At 36.9% G+C, this 16898-nt stretch overlaps 1 protein-coding gene across 7 annotated transcripts; it reads right to left on the bottom strand.

Annotated features, from left to right (window-relative positions):
- Positions 1-82: 82 nt before the first annotated feature.
- LOC108629149 (putative glutamate synthase [NADPH]) lies at positions 83-16772 on the bottom strand. 7 transcript variants are annotated; one of them, XM_018031610.2, is made up of 33 exons: positions 13806-13822; positions 13618-13743; positions 12028-12156; positions 11759-11889; positions 10965-11088; positions 10748-10873; positions 10530-10673; positions 10371-10459; positions 10079-10283; positions 9793-9953; positions 9320-9425; positions 8162-8284; positions 7960-7962; positions 7570-7790; positions 7361-7460; positions 6898-7232; positions 6524-6764; positions 6314-6451; positions 5893-6078; positions 5385-5834; positions 5103-5303; positions 4638-5027; positions 4215-4549; positions 3991-4129; positions 3618-3931; positions 3386-3545; positions 3160-3323; positions 2765-3030; positions 2037-2680; positions 1784-1951; positions 1584-1694; positions 1336-1492; positions 83-1264 (listed from the first exon to the last, which is right to left on the bottom strand). In XM_018031610.2, the coding sequence occupies exons 3-33, from the start codon at positions 12154-12156 to the stop codon at positions 1128-1130; spliced, it is 6198 nt and encodes a 2065-aa protein (XP_017887099.1). In that variant the 5' UTR covers positions 13618-13743; positions 13806-13822; the 3' UTR covers positions 83-1127. The 7 variants fall into 7 exon arrangements, with proteins under 7 accessions (XP_017887099.1, XP_017887100.1, XP_017887098.1 ...); XM_018031611.2 differs by lacking the exons at positions 13618-13743; positions 13806-13822 and adding an exon at positions 16618-16772; XM_018031609.2 differs by lacking the exons at positions 13618-13743; positions 13806-13822 and adding an exon at positions 16197-16611.
- Between the last annotated feature and the right edge of the window lie 126 nt (positions 16773-16898).

The raw sequence follows: 16898 nt of genomic DNA on the forward strand, positions 1-16898 counted from the left end.
TTTCACATTGATCTGCAAAAGATTGATCGAACGATACGATCGCAATTGAAATATTTAGTAAATCACACCAATACTTGATCGATTTCATTGTTTATTTCTTTTCATATATATTTATTGTCTCGATGTATATTTATATTTTCTCATCTATTGTATCGAATGTACAATAACGCATATAACAAACAAGTAACAGTTTGCTGGCGTATGAAAATTTTGTACAATCAAAAAAAGTTACGTACATGTTATTATTATCATCGTAATCATGCTCTTTTTCATTTTTTTCTCTTTATAAATAAATACCCTATAATATACTTGAAAATACGATACGAATATACATACTTATGCGCATGTATATGTAGTGTTGCGGTGTACTAATAATAGTGTAACTACGAACTATGAATTTAAAAAGAATCACGAGGTTGAATGGGAAACGCCTACATCTACATATATAAACGTTAACATCATTCGGTATTAGCCTCAAAATGTGTGTGAGATACAGTTTCAATTTCGAATTTACTTTTAAATAAAAATATTCGACGAACGGTTTTCGCTAAAACGTCGTATCAGCTTTGAAGATCTATTTTGATTGCATAGAAGAATTGATGTTACCTCGTGAAACAAGCAAGAAACGCAAAGGAGAATACGAGGTAGATTCAGCGGTATAACTGCGATTATTTCCCCCTTGACTTGGTTTACTGTATTATCATGTACACAGCTGTTCCTTTTTGACAAAAATGGACGAATATATGTTTTGTCATAAGGGACAATAACTCGAAAACCAAAAAAATGCAAGCTTCTCGTATTTCAACTGTTATTTTTCTGCTATTATCACAACGAAGTAACACACCGTTATGAACGAACACACAAAAAAGTGGTGAAACCGTTCAATGTTTAGAAAACCTCCCAATAAAATAATACTGATTTTCTTATTCCCATGTTCGCATTTCTTCTTTGCTCATTAAAAGTATTCTTATCCTCCTACCACTTTTCCACACTTTATACAATTCATATGTAAACAATAAAACTGGAGAGCATGGTAGGATCAAAGATCCGGAGTTAAAATGAGATAGGTGTCGAGTCCGAAGAAAATCGAGTCCTGATCGCGAAAGATTGCTTTCATAATTTATATCTTAAGCCATGACCCCCGTTATAACACCACCGGCAGCAGGAAGACCGGTTTCTCCCATTAAGGCCAAATCTATCTCCCTCGCAGCTTGTCTACCCTCCGTGATCGCCCATACCACCAATGATTGTCCACGTCGACAATCTAACAACATACATTCCGTTAATTACTTATAAATGAAACACACGATATTAAAGTAAGAAGATATTACTTACCTCCCGCTGCGTACATTCCACTTAAACTTGTTTGATATTTTCCAACCGGTGTTTTATAATTACCTCTCTCGTCCATTGCCGTATTTAATTCCGTTGCAATATATTTCTCGGGACCCATGAAACCCATCGCGAGTAAAACTAGATCACACTTGTATACCTAAATGAGAGATGAAAAAATTAAAGTACAACAATAACAAATCATTTTTATCAATTAGGAGTACAAGTTTTAAGTTATAGGCAATGGTTACCTTTTCAGACCCAGGAATTTCTTCCATTTTCCAACGACCATTTTCCATTGTCCATGACACTGATACCGTTTTAATGCCACTGACATGACCATTCCCATCATTTAGGAACTCCTATTTAAGGCATATAAACAAACTCAATTATATTATGTTAAGCAATGGTTTTGTTTAAACGAGTGTCATTGTTATCAATTTTTACGCACCTTACTCAGCGTGCTAAATTGGCGAGGATCTCGTCCAAACTTGAGAGATACTTCTTCGTGACCATAGTCTACTTTAAATACACGTGGAAATTGAGGCCAGGGATTATCCTGTCCCCTTTTACTTGGGGGCTCAGGTAAAATTTCAAAAGTAGTTATGGTTTTGGCACCCTGTAAAAATAATTAAAATATTGCTGTTTCTTTTGACAATGGTTGAACTTAAGCAAGTCACATAAAAGAAGATAATAAATGCTACCTGTCGCAAAGATGTAGCAATACAATCGCAGCCAGTATCACCACCGCCTATTATGATAACATCTTTGTCCTTAGCCATTAGACGCATATCTAGTGGAGTATCATTTCCCATTTGTTTCTTCTGCCAATGTTCTAGGAAACTTACAGCGAAATGAATTCCTTCGAGGTTTCGTCCAGGTATTTGTAAGTCTCTTGGCCAAGTCGCGCCAGTGCATAACAACAATGCGTCGTACTGTTCGCGCAATTCGTTAGCAGTAATATCTTTTCCAACATCGATGCTGGTCTTAAATGTGATACCCTCTGCCGCAAGAAGCGACACTCTTCTCTGAACAACTTGTTTTGATAATTTCATAGTAGGGATGCCGTATTGCAGTAAACCGCCGATTCGATCGTTCCGTTCATAAACAGTGACCGAATGGCCCGCTTTGTTTAACTGATGAGCTGCTGCTAAGCCAGCCGGTCCGGAACCGACGATGGCTACTTGTTTGCCAGTCCTCATCGTCGGTGGATGAGGGACTATCCAACCTTGTTCGAATGCATGGTCGATTATCGCGCATTCGATGTTCTTTATTGTGACTGCCGGTTCTGATATAGACAAAACACAAGCACCCTCACATGGTGCGGGACACACTCTGCCCGTGAATTCTAGATATACACATTTGTTATATGTTAATGTATTCAATATATATTACATATGTAATTTCGATATTCTATTGTAGTTTCACCAACCTGGGAAATTATTAGTTTGCAGTAACTGATTCAGGGCTTCCTTCCAATTCGATTGAAATACTAGGTCATTCCATTTAGGAATAATATTGCCTAGAGGGCAACCGTGGCTGCTTTGACAGAATGGTACACCGCATTCCATACATCTTGCTGCTTGTACACGCAATCCTTTGCGGACTCCTTGGAAATTGTAAATTTCATCCCAGTCGTTAACTCGATTCTCAGCCGGACGATAAACTGATGTTTGTCTCTTATATTTCAGAAATCCTCTGAAAATAAACGAGCATTTGTAAGAGGTATTCATATTTTATGACGTTTATTATATTTGAAATCTATTTGTGACTCATCATTTAAAATCTCATGGTCAGTGCATCTTACTTGGTCGTGTTGTAGCTTACCTTATCTTGTCTAGTTTACGCTGTTCCATATCGATGTCTGCGATAGCATCTTCAATATCTTTCACTTGATTGTTTAATGTTTGGGAACTTCCATTCTGTATCGATTGCGTTTGTTTTAGCTCCTCGATTTGCTTCAACGCACGTTGATACTCGTACGGGAATACCTGTGAGAATAAATTTAAGATAGATGACATGTATCACACGTGATAGAAAATACACCAATTACCTTAACGAATCGTGTTGTTGGTTCAGGCCATAACTTCAAAAGATCTTCAGCTATCAAAGAACCAGTTTTCTCAACAAACTCTTCCAATAGTTGTTTCACGTACGCTATATCCTCCAGTTTATTTAAAGGAAGCAATTCAACCGTTTCAGGATTACACTTGCTGCGTAAAGAACATGTGAAAATTAATTATTTAAAATATAACAAATATTCACATGCACATATATATGCATACCTTTTGAATGATCCATCAACGTCTAATACATAGGCGATCCCACCAGACATTCCAGCAGCAAAATTTCGTCCGGTGAGTCCAAGGATGACAGCGCAGCCACCCGTCATGTACTCGCATCCATGATCACCCACGCCTTCCACCACGACTATCGCACCGCTATTACGAACACTGAATCTTTCAGCAGCGATTCCACGGAAGTACGCTTTGCCAGAGGTTGCACCGTAAAGACAAACGTTACCGACAATTACGTTCATTTCGGAGTTGAACGTAGACTCCTTTGGTGGATATATAACAATTTCGCCACCGCACATTCCCTAGAAGATACATTTAAGTACATGTAACAAGATCAAAGAAATATATATAAAGTACTTACTTTGCCAACATAATCATTGGCATCTCCTTCCAGAGTTACATGAACACCTTTAGTCAAGAAAGCACAGAAACTCTGACCAGCAGAACCTTTCATCTTTATATTGATACTGCCTTCCGGTAAACCATCCTCACCGTATAATCTATAAGTTAAAAAAAATAAATCAATAATATAAAATAAAATTGAAACGATATTCACATATAAATTAGAAAGAGTTGTGAACTCACTTTGAAATGTGATAACTTAACGTCGATGCGAATGCCCTGCATTCGTTATTGATATTCAATTCAATAATGGCACGATCTTTTTTACGATCTAGAACATCCTTAGCCAATTCGATAAGACGATTATCCAGTCTGTTCTCTAATTGGAAATCCTGTTTTACTGATCCTCCATGAATGTTTACTCCTGGTCGCAATTCAAGTGCGTTGCGTAAAATTTTGTCAAGCTTTAACGTTTTTGCCTTTTCTAGCGAGACATCATCTCGTACTTTTAACAAATCCGTACGGCCAATTAAATCTTGGAATTTGCGTAATCCGAAGCTAGCCATGTAGGTGCGTACCTATCAAGAAAAGAAGAGGAAATTAATATTTCGCGCTCAAGATATAACTTAACGGCGTTCGATATCCTATAATTGACCATCTTTGTACCTCCTCTGCTAAAGCGAAGAAGAAATTGATCACGTGTTCCGGTTTTCCCTCAAATTTTTTTCGAAGCGCTGGATCCTGTGTTGCAATACCCACGGGACAAGTGTTTAAGTGACATTTTCTCATCATGGTACACCCCATAGTAATTAAAGGTGCAGTGCTGAAGCCAAATTCATCGGCACCCAAAAGAGCTGCAACCATGACATCGAATCCTGTACGCAGTTGACCGTCAGCTTGAACGACGACACGTGATCGTAAGTTATTCATTGTTAGAATCTGATGGGTTTCAGCGACTCCTAATTCCCATGGTAAACCAGCGTGTTTTATTCCTGTCCAACTGCTAGCACCAGTTCCACCATCGTGTCCAGATATTACGATATGCTCTGCTTTTCCCTGTGTAAATTATGAAGAAAGCATTGATAGGATGAAACTGATGCAAGGACATACCGGATCACTTTGTACAATTACCTTTGCCACACCTGACGCGACCACGCCTACTCCTACTTCTGACACCAATTTAACAGAAATTCGAGCGTTTGGATTAGCACATTTCAAATCATAAATCAATTCTGCAAGATCTTCGATCGAGTAAATATCGTGATGCGGTGGGGGTGAAATTAAACCTACACCAGGTACAGAATGTCTGGTTGCAGCGATTTCAGCAGTAACCTGTGTGAGAGTTACGATTCATTATCTTATCATCTATTACGGTTTTCACAAAATTAAAAAAATGATGTCTATGTTCCTTACCTTGTAACCAGGCAATTCGCCTCCTTCTCCAGGTTTTGCTCCTTGCGCCATTTTGATCTGAAGATCGTCGGCGTTTGCTAAGTAACTTGAGGTCACGCCGAAACGACCACTCGCAACTTGTTTAATCGCTGATCGTTTATTATATTCTGGATCTTGATTAAGATATCTATCAGCATTCTCACCACCTTCACCAGTATTGGATTTACCCTTGATACGATTCATCGCGATAGCCAACGTTGAATGGGCTTCTATTGAAATGCTTCCGAAGCTCATAGCACCGGTTGCAAATCGTTTCACGATTTCTGATGCCGGCTCAACTTCTTCGATAGGTATCGATGTCTTAGACTGAACAAGTTCCAGTTGACCTCGTAGCGTGCAGGTCTTTACCATTTCCATTGTGGTTTTGCGGTATTTCTCATAAGCATTCCAATTTTTCGAATTCACATAATCCTAAGAAAGGCAATGTACAAAGAAATTGTAACGTATTAAAATTATAAATAAAATTTACCTGCAAGTTGGCAATACTATCGGGATCATTTATGTGTTTCTCGCCACCAGATCGCCAATGATAAATTCCTGGATTGCGAATAACGAGCATATCCATAGGTTTCTTATAGTATGTAATCTGATGTCTTTCAAACGCTTCCTTCGCCAAAATATCAAAGTCAACTCCACCAATGCGAGACTGCGTGCCCTGAAATAAAAATGATACACATAAAATACCAGAATCTTAAATCATTTATGCTCATTATTGGAACGTTAATGTACGTCATTGGAAAATTTGAATCATATGAATCATTAATTGGATCCAGTTTTTAATCATTCGTCTGTACTACTAATAATATTAATTATTACTATGCAACCCTTTCTCCGTCCACCTTATCCCGATTATCGACAACGTCCTTTCTAATACCGTGTACAATACATACCTTGAAACATTTATCGATAACCTGATCAGATAAACCCACTGCTTCGAAGATTTGTGCTCCTTTATACGACTGTAACGTGGAGATTCCCATTTTTGCCATTACTTTTGCTATGCCTCTCTCCATTGACTCTGCATAATTCTACAATTACAAATTTTTCTTCATTTTCCCTCCTTCCGTGTGTAAATTTTATACTCATTCAGGTGAACTCACTGCGCAAAGAGCATTATCAATCAACGATAAATCGAGCACACCATCCGCACGAAGATTTCTTGCCATTTCAAATACGAGATACGGACAAATGGCATCTGCTCCATAACCGAGCAGCAAACATATGTGATGCACTTCTCTAGCTTCGGCTGTTTCCACAATCAGACCAACTTTCATACGTTGCCGCTCTTCGATCAAGTAATGATGCACTGCGCCCAATACTAACAGGCTACTCACAGGTACTCTATCATGCGAATGACAAAGGAACACCATATTACTTCGATGAACGTTTCTTAATTGCTATAATGATTTATATGAGGTAAATATGATGCTAGCAAATTAAAGATAAGTATCAAATAAAATCAATAGACTCTCACCTGTCTGGACCGCCTTGTCGATCCGAAAGAACAAGGAATTGATAACCTTCTCTTGCAGCTTGATTAGCTTCTTCACTAACACGATCTAATGTGTTCACTAGCCCAGCTGGACCATCTTCTACAGGATACGTCGCATCGATTACTTTCGTTTTCCAACCACGATAATGCGTTCGTTTAATTATCTCAAGATCCTCCAAGGAGAGTATCGGTTGTCGTAAAAATAATCTGTGCACTTGTAATTCACTCGGTTCAAGAATATTGCTTTCGGGACCGATAGGGCAAAGCATTGACATCACGATCTTCTCTCTGAACGGGTCTATTGGAGGATTTGTTACCTACAGAAAAAGCGTATTTCGAACAATAAAATATATATGTATGTAGGATCTGCATTTGAATCGACCTACTTGAATATCATTGAAAATAGTAAATATAAAAAGAAACGTTTCAGACAACTATATCTCACCTGAGCAAACAACTGTTTAAAATAATCGTAGATAAGCGGCTGAAACTGGGAGAGACAAGCCAATGGTGCATCGTTGCCCATTGAGCCCAAAGCTTCTTTCCTTCATCAAAATTTTAATTATTCTCATCGTATACTATACTTACTCAATTATTAAATTAATAAAGGATAAAGAAAACACACAAAGAGAAAGTAAAACTTCCCCAACGTACTTAGATTGCATCATCGGCAGTAAGAGCAAATTAATGGTTTCGAGAGTATATCCATAAAGAGCCAGCCTTTTATCACCTCCCCAAACGCGATTCACAGTTGATATTGGATTTGGATCATTTAACGCGTTTTTTTTACATACTTCGTCTAAAGTGCCATTTTCAGTAGAATTCGCCGTCTTTCCATACTCTTTATCTGCAGCACGTAAGTCTTCCATCGTGATCTGTGAACGTATCCAACTATGGATTTTACTGAACAACATTTATTCGTTTATGGGGAACGGTCATTGTACAAGTCGGGGCATCAATAATTAAGAAAAAATAAGTAGAGGTACACTACGATTATTTTTAGGTAAACGAATATTAAGAAACTGTATGAGACTTGATACTTACCCTCTGCGAACCACGATCACATCACATAAGATTGTTTGCAAGAAAAGAAACAAATGATTTTTTATGTCAAGTACATTATTAAAATTACCTCCAACAAATTATAACGCATTGTTAAATTTTAAATAATTTAAGAAACCGTCAGCGTCAATGTACTTAAAAAACAATGAAATGAAGAAAAAGTGAAATAATTGTATGTACATACCTGATCTTTAAGCCAACGGGAATGAGGTCTACTTCTTGCGATTTGCATCTTCAGTTCAACGTCTTCTATGATCTTCTTCTCCTGCGTGTCGACCAGAAGCATCCTGCCAGGCTTCAAACGACTCTGTAAATCAAATTGAGCACAAATAATGATTTTCCAATAATATCCACGACTAGACGACATTTACGTGACAGCACTGGATGGCGGACCTATAAATTTATACAAACTTAGATATGCATAACAAATAAATCAAATATAATATGATTTCTATTCTCGTAAATTCTGAAACGACATACACAATGGGAAGTAGATGCCTGTTAAATTAAATGACAACTTTTTTTCCATACATACTTTTTCATACATCAGGTATATCAGCATAGTTAATTTTTTAAATTATTCCCAACGCGAAAGTGTAATCGCATTTAATTTCTGAAGGACAAAAATCATTGGAAACGGTAGCAAAATATAAGGGCTTCATACACGCCACATTCTCGCTTTCTCTCTTTCGTCAAATTACTTTTCAACTTGCAATGCAGACCGACAGGAACAAATGATAAATACAAATACAGTTAGGCCTCCATAATTGCGGTTCGAAAAAATGACATTTAAATATATTATTCTGTGTAGAATAAGCGTGCAAGAATTCGACAAGTTTTCTGAAGTCTTCCGAATCTTCGTGACATATCTAGGATTACATAACAAAAAATGTATAATAAATAAATGTATCTAACTCCTTTGGTTACTTCCGTATTACAGCAAAATTGTATCCTATCTTAATATCCGCGAAGACCGAAATTAGCGGAAAACTCAAAAGCCTGTCTCCCGCAAATACGGAGATCCTACCGTATGTTAAAAGGAAGACATAATGAATCTAGTTCCAGGGAAGGATCAAATGCTAAATAACCGACGAAGAAAAGCTTCTCATAATATGCTTTGAGATATTCGAAACGTTTTTCTATAGATATGATTGCCAAAAGTTTCCCCCGTTGTGCGTACATAGTGCTTCCCCTAAAGCTGAAATTCTGTATGTTGAAAGTAATATAGAAGAAAAGCATATATAAATGAGTGAGTGCTTGCTAACAGCTAACTCAGCTGAAATAGGTATCTCTTCAGGAGCTGACTAGATCTGATTGATGCCATGTTCATTTCCTTGTTTACCTTCAGGATTACATTGCTGGGTGGAGTGTCATAGACGCCCACTTCGGACGCCATCACCATCATGTTATCCTTAGTGACGTAGAAACGTGATGGACGCAGGCCGTTTCTGCCAAACAAAAATTCAAAAAAGTCTTTTGTATTACCATACCAATGGTCCGCATTATTATCGACTGTGACTATATTTTTTTGTTCGTTTTCCCGCGCATTGCCTTCCTGCTAACATGCTATTATACTCTCCCTTTCTCTGTCTTAATTCCTTTCTTATGCCTTACATTTCTTTTTACTCTTCTTCATACCCGTTTATTTAATTTACATAAAAGAAGAAAAAGAAAAGAGGAAGAGAGGGTCTCACACATATATGTACATATAAAATATGTATATACACACACACAACTGACACAAATGAAGCTGCATGACTACAGGTGTACTGAAAAAAATCATTAGTATCGCGAAGATTAATTAACAACTTTTACCTGTCTAAAATAGCACCAACGTAACGTCCATCCGTGAAAGTGAGAAGAGCGGGTCCATCCCAAGGTTCCATCGCGCACGCAGCCCAGTGATAGAAATCACGTTTCTCCGTTGCCATAGTTAAATCATTTTGCCATGCTTCTGGTACCATCGTCATTACTGCCTAAATATACATTTCTTTCAGATTTCCTTATCGTATCGTCATTTGAACAAACAGAAAATGGAATCAAACGCTAGTCGGTAATCTATATTCCCAAATTTACTGCTTTACCATGTAAAATATGATACCTCTGGCAAAGATCGCTGTCCAACCATTACCAAGAACTCAAGAACGCAATCGGCAGATCCTGAATCCGAAAGATTAGGTTCTACCACAGGATAAAGCTGTTTCAGTTGTTCGCCATACAATTTGCTACTCATAACTCCTTCACGAGCCTTCATGAAGTTTACGTTTCCTCTTAAAGTGTTGATTTCACCATTGTGCGCCAACAATCTGCCAACATACATTGAACATCGTGAATGTATACATTCAGACACACAAGTAAACTCGTGTACTATTCTGATAGTTAATATTACTTACCGAAGGGGATGTGCTCTTTCCCAACTGGGAAAGGTATTTGTAGAGAATCTCGTATGAACTAATGCCAGATAAGTTTCGAACTTTGGCGACTACATAAATACAATCATTATGAGATAGAGGTAACGACGAGCTGCATAAAGGATAAATTCTATCACATACCTTTAAATCTAAAAAGTAGACCCATAACTGATCAGCCGTCAGTTGTCCTTTATAAACGACTGTCCGCAGCGAAAGTGAGCATATATAGTACCTAACTCCCGGTCGTGGTAAAGAATGCGACGAACGTTTTCTTAAGATAAAAATCTGCATAAAAATTTGAATTATTTTAATAACATCCAATGTGTCATCTTGACATAAATACACAAGGTAATAATTACCTGACGCTCAAGACCACTGTCATCTTGGTCGCCAGTAACGAAAACTTGACGCATATAAGGCTCGCATTTTCGCGCTACTTGACCAATTTGAGTGTTATCCGTTGGAACGTCACGCCAACAAATTACCTTATTAACAGAGACAAAACATTACATAACAAGTGAAAATGAGTGTCCCAATTGATGAAAGAAAATAATTGGAGTAGTAATATTCAAGTACCCTCAAGCTACATTCTTTAGCTAACTTCTCAAAAGCAGTCTCTATTTCTTTATGCGTATTTTGATCAAGGAACAAAATACCGGTTGCATAACGGCCGGATTGTGGTAATTCGACTCCTTGTTCACTGCAAAACAAAATCAAATCAATCACTTTCGATGATTATAGTGAGAAAATTAATTAGATTAAAAAAAATCTGGTACTCTGCCCCTATACAAATCTCAAGATTTATTCTTTTCTTATATTCCCATAGACATCAATGATATATTTATCTCTTAATGAGCAATTTCATTTTCTTCCTTTTTCTTAGCTACTGCTAAGATTACTTTATCTATACTATTATAAACGTATTATGTGGTTAAGTTGTATTGCACAATTCTGATGCATAACGATTCTCATGAATCACCCTATCTTTTAAACACTAAATCAATATCGTATTACGCGGAAAAATGAACCTGAACAATGTATGATAAACGAGCAAATAAAAAAAGCAAAGTACATATAAGAGGAACATTCCGAAGTACCAGCGGTATGTCATGCAATTGATTGACTTTCTTTTCTGATAATAATAACAGCATTCGTAGCAATGAATTGATTAATAAAGAAATAAACTTGTAATTATTGTTATCTATAGCAACGTAAAATGCGATAACCTATAAATACGCCGTCAGTCTAAAGGAATTAAGAGATTAGGCAGTTCACAGTTATCGCTGCGTTATCAGACGCACTACGCGACACGAATACGTCACGAGTTGCTAAAGCAATAGAAAGACCTATGAAATTCGGTTATCTCTTACCGCAATTCATTGGCATAAAATTCATGAGGAATTGCACAAAGAACCCCAGCTCCGTCTCCGGTATCGTTATCGCACGCACAAGCTCCACGATGGTTCATACGCGCAGAGAGAGTTTGTGCATCACGAACAATCTATAAGGATAAAGTCAGAGACGTAATGCAAATTATAAATTTCGTTAAATATCCTTGTCGTCGACTGAGTAACAATTCGTAACAAAGTTACCTGTGTTCATCTCTTTTTTTTACGAAACACATTGTGTGGTTATTTACCTTATGAGACCTTCTTCCATCTATAGCAACAATGAATCCAACACCACAGGCTTCCCTTTCTAGAGTTGGATCATAGAGAGCCTGTTTCGGTGGAAAGGTCCAGGACTCAGCACTGTTCATATTTTCCATCTGGAAATTTGAAAACAATTTTTTAGTATCTGAATATATTATGAATAGAAGTACCAAACAGTAGAATTCGCACGAAAATAAAATTAAAATTTTTATCGTGTATATAATCGTAATAGAGACATAGAAATATGTAGCTGCTATCAATTGTTAAACGTGAATTGCAATAAGTAAGTTATCGCCGTCTCCACGCATCAAAAGGCAAGATTCATGGAAGCATATGTATGTACACAGACGACGAACTCCCGCGTGGCCCCATCGATTCTATTACGTAAGCTGTACGCGCGTAAAGTCTACTTTAATCGCCTAATGCAATAGATAAACTGTGACCGTGAACAAGCAGATCGCGCACACGGAAAACAGAAATGTACAGGTGTTACGTAGATGATCCGCCCAATACTTCTTTCTCCGCAATGAACAAACAGCTTGGTATCGAAATGAATGAACTGGAAGTAAATGTGCCTTGCTCAGTCGTTTCACTCCATTTCGACACGCATTAAACGACGTTGCTCTTTTACATTTTAAGTATTTCTTATGCATACGCGTTCACACGAAAAACGCATATACATAACTACATAGAAATCGTTCAAATTGAAATTTGATAGATGTGCCGTGAATCCGATCTAGTAAATTATCGATATTATTGATCGTAGGTCACCTCTGCGGTCGAATTCGAAGGTGCATACTCTTACACACATACCCTTCTATCAAAGGTAATGCGAAACTAGATTCTGTTACTGCGCACATTAAGTATATACGTCGAATCGGTCAACCAACGATAAATATATCATTTCCTATGCACATTATCCGCAAACAAAATAAAACACTGATTTCCCGAGAAAAAATGCACGTGTATACAAACATTGATAAATCTACATATGCACATAGATATATATATGTAGGGTTCTACATATTTAAATACTACGTATAATATTGGATCATACTTAACTTAAATTATTACCTATACTTACTACTTAATGTTACCTACTCTTGTAAAATATACTTATACTTAATTGTTTTGACCTACTCATCTCTTCGGTCTTAAAATATGCAGTGTTACTAATTATCAGTTAAAGTCATTACTACGTATATGGCAATTATAAAACTATTTGTTTAAACAAAATAATGCACATTTAAAACAAGATGAAAAAGTTGTGCGTTAAAGTCACGATAAATACACCGATAAAATTTAAGAAACAATAAATAGTGCAAAAACACTCTTCACAGAACCCAAATTAAAGCAAACATAAGAACGATAAAATATTTCCTGGGATTAAAGAAACGCCGAGGACGAAAACAGTGAATAAAATCGATCCTCATATGTTAATGTGAAGAGAACAGTTTGATTATAGAATATGGCTACCCTTTTTATATCGGAACGAATCCAAGTCGTCTTCACGATGTAGTGAATCTCGCACGATTTGCAAAATTTGCCTGAAACGATAACTGATTGAACACGCTTACCCTCGATCTTTCGCGCAACCCACGACGGTGTTAATACTCTCTACTTTGAACAGTTGACACGTATATTTTTTGTTTCCTCTATGCGAGCAATTTTGCCATCAATAGACACCGGGTTACATTCAAAGCCTTAAAAGATTGTAAATTGGCTTTATTCTTGTATTACGGTTATTGAAAAGCTTTCGACCTACTAATGTCGTTTCCTCTTTACAGTCGCGTTTCATCTTCGCTTCTTCCATTTACCCTCCCTATTATCCTCCACCTCTCTTCAATTTTTTTGCATCCCAGTCGCGTCGTTTTGTCGTAGCGGTCTTCGCTGTCGCCGTACTTGTCCTCGTCGTTCTTCGTCACGGCGAGTTCTCTCCCCACTGACAAAATTCTTCAACAGTCTTCAATTCTACGCGACGGCGATTCCCACCGCGTACACCTATCTTCCATCTCTACTGGTCGGGTACTTCTCTCTCGTCAATTTTCTACGTATCGCTATCAGATCGCGAAACTCGTCCCACCGCATTGCACATACAATTGTACATACATACTACTGTAGGCATACGTGTCGTTGTACTCCTTTCTGGTTCCGTCGCCACGCTAAACGCTTCATCCCGATACGTGACCAACAGCTTTGCTCAACTTTGCTCCGCCTTTGCTTACGACTCGCCTTCTCTTCTGCATCGCCGCCACCTCCTACTCCTTTTTCTCCTTCTCTTTCTCTACTCCTTCCGGCACTTCGTGCATATATATTCGATCATCTCACACAATCACGATTTAACAAAATTTTTAAGGCAATTTCCATTATCCTTCGTACGGAAAATTGAAAAATTTTACAAATTAGCGTGTCCCGTGGACACGCAATAAGTATTCAAATTGTCTCTACTTTTCTTCTATGGAAAGTATATTCTATTTAAACTCACTTAACCTCTTACCGGATTACAAACGCGATAAGGTTCTATCATTCCTTCTAACAATACTACATCATGTTTCACAATGCACATACTATGATATAACATCTCTCCTAATGCGATCACGATATTTTTCAATGCATGTCCTTCTCAGAACTCTTTTAAAACAGTAACAAGTATATGAGTATTGAGTACTAACTGAAGCAAAATCAAAATTTAATTGCAGCTGATGAAGCTAAGTTTTTGATTCACTCGGTAACTCTATACATATTTAACAGCAATAACTTTGGCTTGTGTAGATTATTGGACTCTTTGCCAAGTGATCAATAGTAACCGGAAAACACGGTTTTCCCTAAAATATACTTCTATTTCAGTAACTCAAGAGACATTGATAACATCACACGTCATTTTGTATGACTTCCAAATTCAATATGTATTTCTCTCTTTTCTATTGTACATCTTATACTCTATAGTTTATTATTTCGTTCATATAGACTTAATCCAGCTATTATTTACAAGTACAAATAAATTCAGTATAGATTATATTTTACTGTACCATTTTACATTGTACTATTTTTGACGAAAAATACCGTTAAAAGTCAAATCATATTAGCTCTCATACCATCCACAGATGAGGTCTATATGTCTAATATAATACGATTGTTTAAAACAATTATCTCGAATCATTCGTAAAATTTCAATTTTAGTGATAATGATAATAAATAAAACGGAAACTTCTGTTATTCCAATTTCATATTCAAATATGTTCGCAAGCGAGCCACGAGTACGAACATATGTAGTTATATCAGTTTGATTTTTTATCTAAAGTCAAATCTGATTTTCATTCTGATACCATCAACGGAATCAAGTCAATCAAAGTAAAATCTTCGGAGTACTTGAATAAATGATATGTACTCAAATGCATAATATCAGCTTTAGATAACAATGTCTATCGTGCCAAACACAAAAATTTGCGTCGCCAAAGACGGTTTGAGCTTAAAATCTGTCGATATTATTATTTATGGGAAGAGTGTGTACTTTGTGTACATACGCAGCCATCATCTACGATATCGACATAGTGTACGTACAATGTATTTATGACCTCGTATACACGGCCAAACAAATATGTCTGAACATAGAAATTTCACGCATTCGACTCGGATGCCAAGTAAGAATGCGGGTTTCGCAAGTTTTCCCAATCAATTTTGCACGATCAGCGAAACGTTCAATCGTTTGTACGACTTACATAGGCGAACACGTGCACACATGTGCAAGTACACGCATGCGTGCGCGCGTGCATCCATGACGTTAACGATCGATAACGCATACCCTTTAGCATCGTAAAATCAATTCGTTTTCCCGTTAACTATTTTAGTAATGTAGCGAATAACTCATGAGACAAGATTTAAAATATATAATTCTTTCCCATAAAAAAGGTACTCAAGTCCCATTGCTTTCAAAATAATAATACTGAACTGCGAATTTTCCAAATAGCTTCTCTGATAATAGGTATTTAATCCAAGTCATACTAAACGAATTTAATAATCGAAATATGGAAAACGAAAGAAAGATCAAGTGTTTAAATACTGACAATAACTAATTGTAATGCACGTATCTAATTTCCACGAATTATACATTTGTTATGTGTATATTGCTTATTTACAAAATTTTTATTTGCGTTACCTATATTTATCCGGTCTCCAATTTCTTGACTGGTTTCAGCTTTTCTTTCTGGTAATTCAGTTTTTACTTCTTAGTGGATTTCAACGCATGTATGTAATCACAAACAAGGAGCCTAGTCAGTTTTTCCTTAAAGTATGTTAGCCATTGCTTATAATTAGGACGTTTAAGCACTCAAAATTTTTATAACTATTTAACAACAAGCTTGTAAATGTTATGTACACTTAGGGCTGAGTAAATTTCTTAAATTATTATCTCGACTTAGCCAACTACTGTAAATATCACTGATCCTGATAAAACGCGTAATGACTCGCGATCTTCGCGATTCTAAGCGAATCACTGACTACGATTTGTACAGATTTAGTTCAAGATACTTGACTGTATCTTAGTTGAGGGAGGAAATAATTTTTTGTTCCACACACACCTCAAGCGACGACGCCGCCTCTCTGCGCCTCTCTTGGCAAATTTTCACGTGTTTGCGCTCCCTATCGAATGGTTCCCTAAAACACAGGAAGTCGATATGGGTAAACTCTCCACGATTGGCTGATTTACTGTACTGTAAAAATATGCATTTTGTTGTTAAAATAACATTGTCTCAACAATTATGTTGCTAAATTTTATATTGCTAAAAAATCGTAATTTTTTTATATCGAACCCTTTTCTAAATGAGTAGATTTTTACATAATCGAGATTGCTATCTGCCGA

Source organism: Ceratina calcarata, unplaced genomic scaffold (assembly GCF_001652005.2).
Source record: "Ceratina calcarata isolate Rehan_Ccalc_2016 unplaced genomic scaffold, ASM165200v1 scaffold554.2, whole genome shotgun sequence".
In the NCBI taxonomy this organism is placed as follows: Eukaryota; Metazoa; Arthropoda; class Insecta; order Hymenoptera; family Apidae; genus Ceratina; species Ceratina calcarata.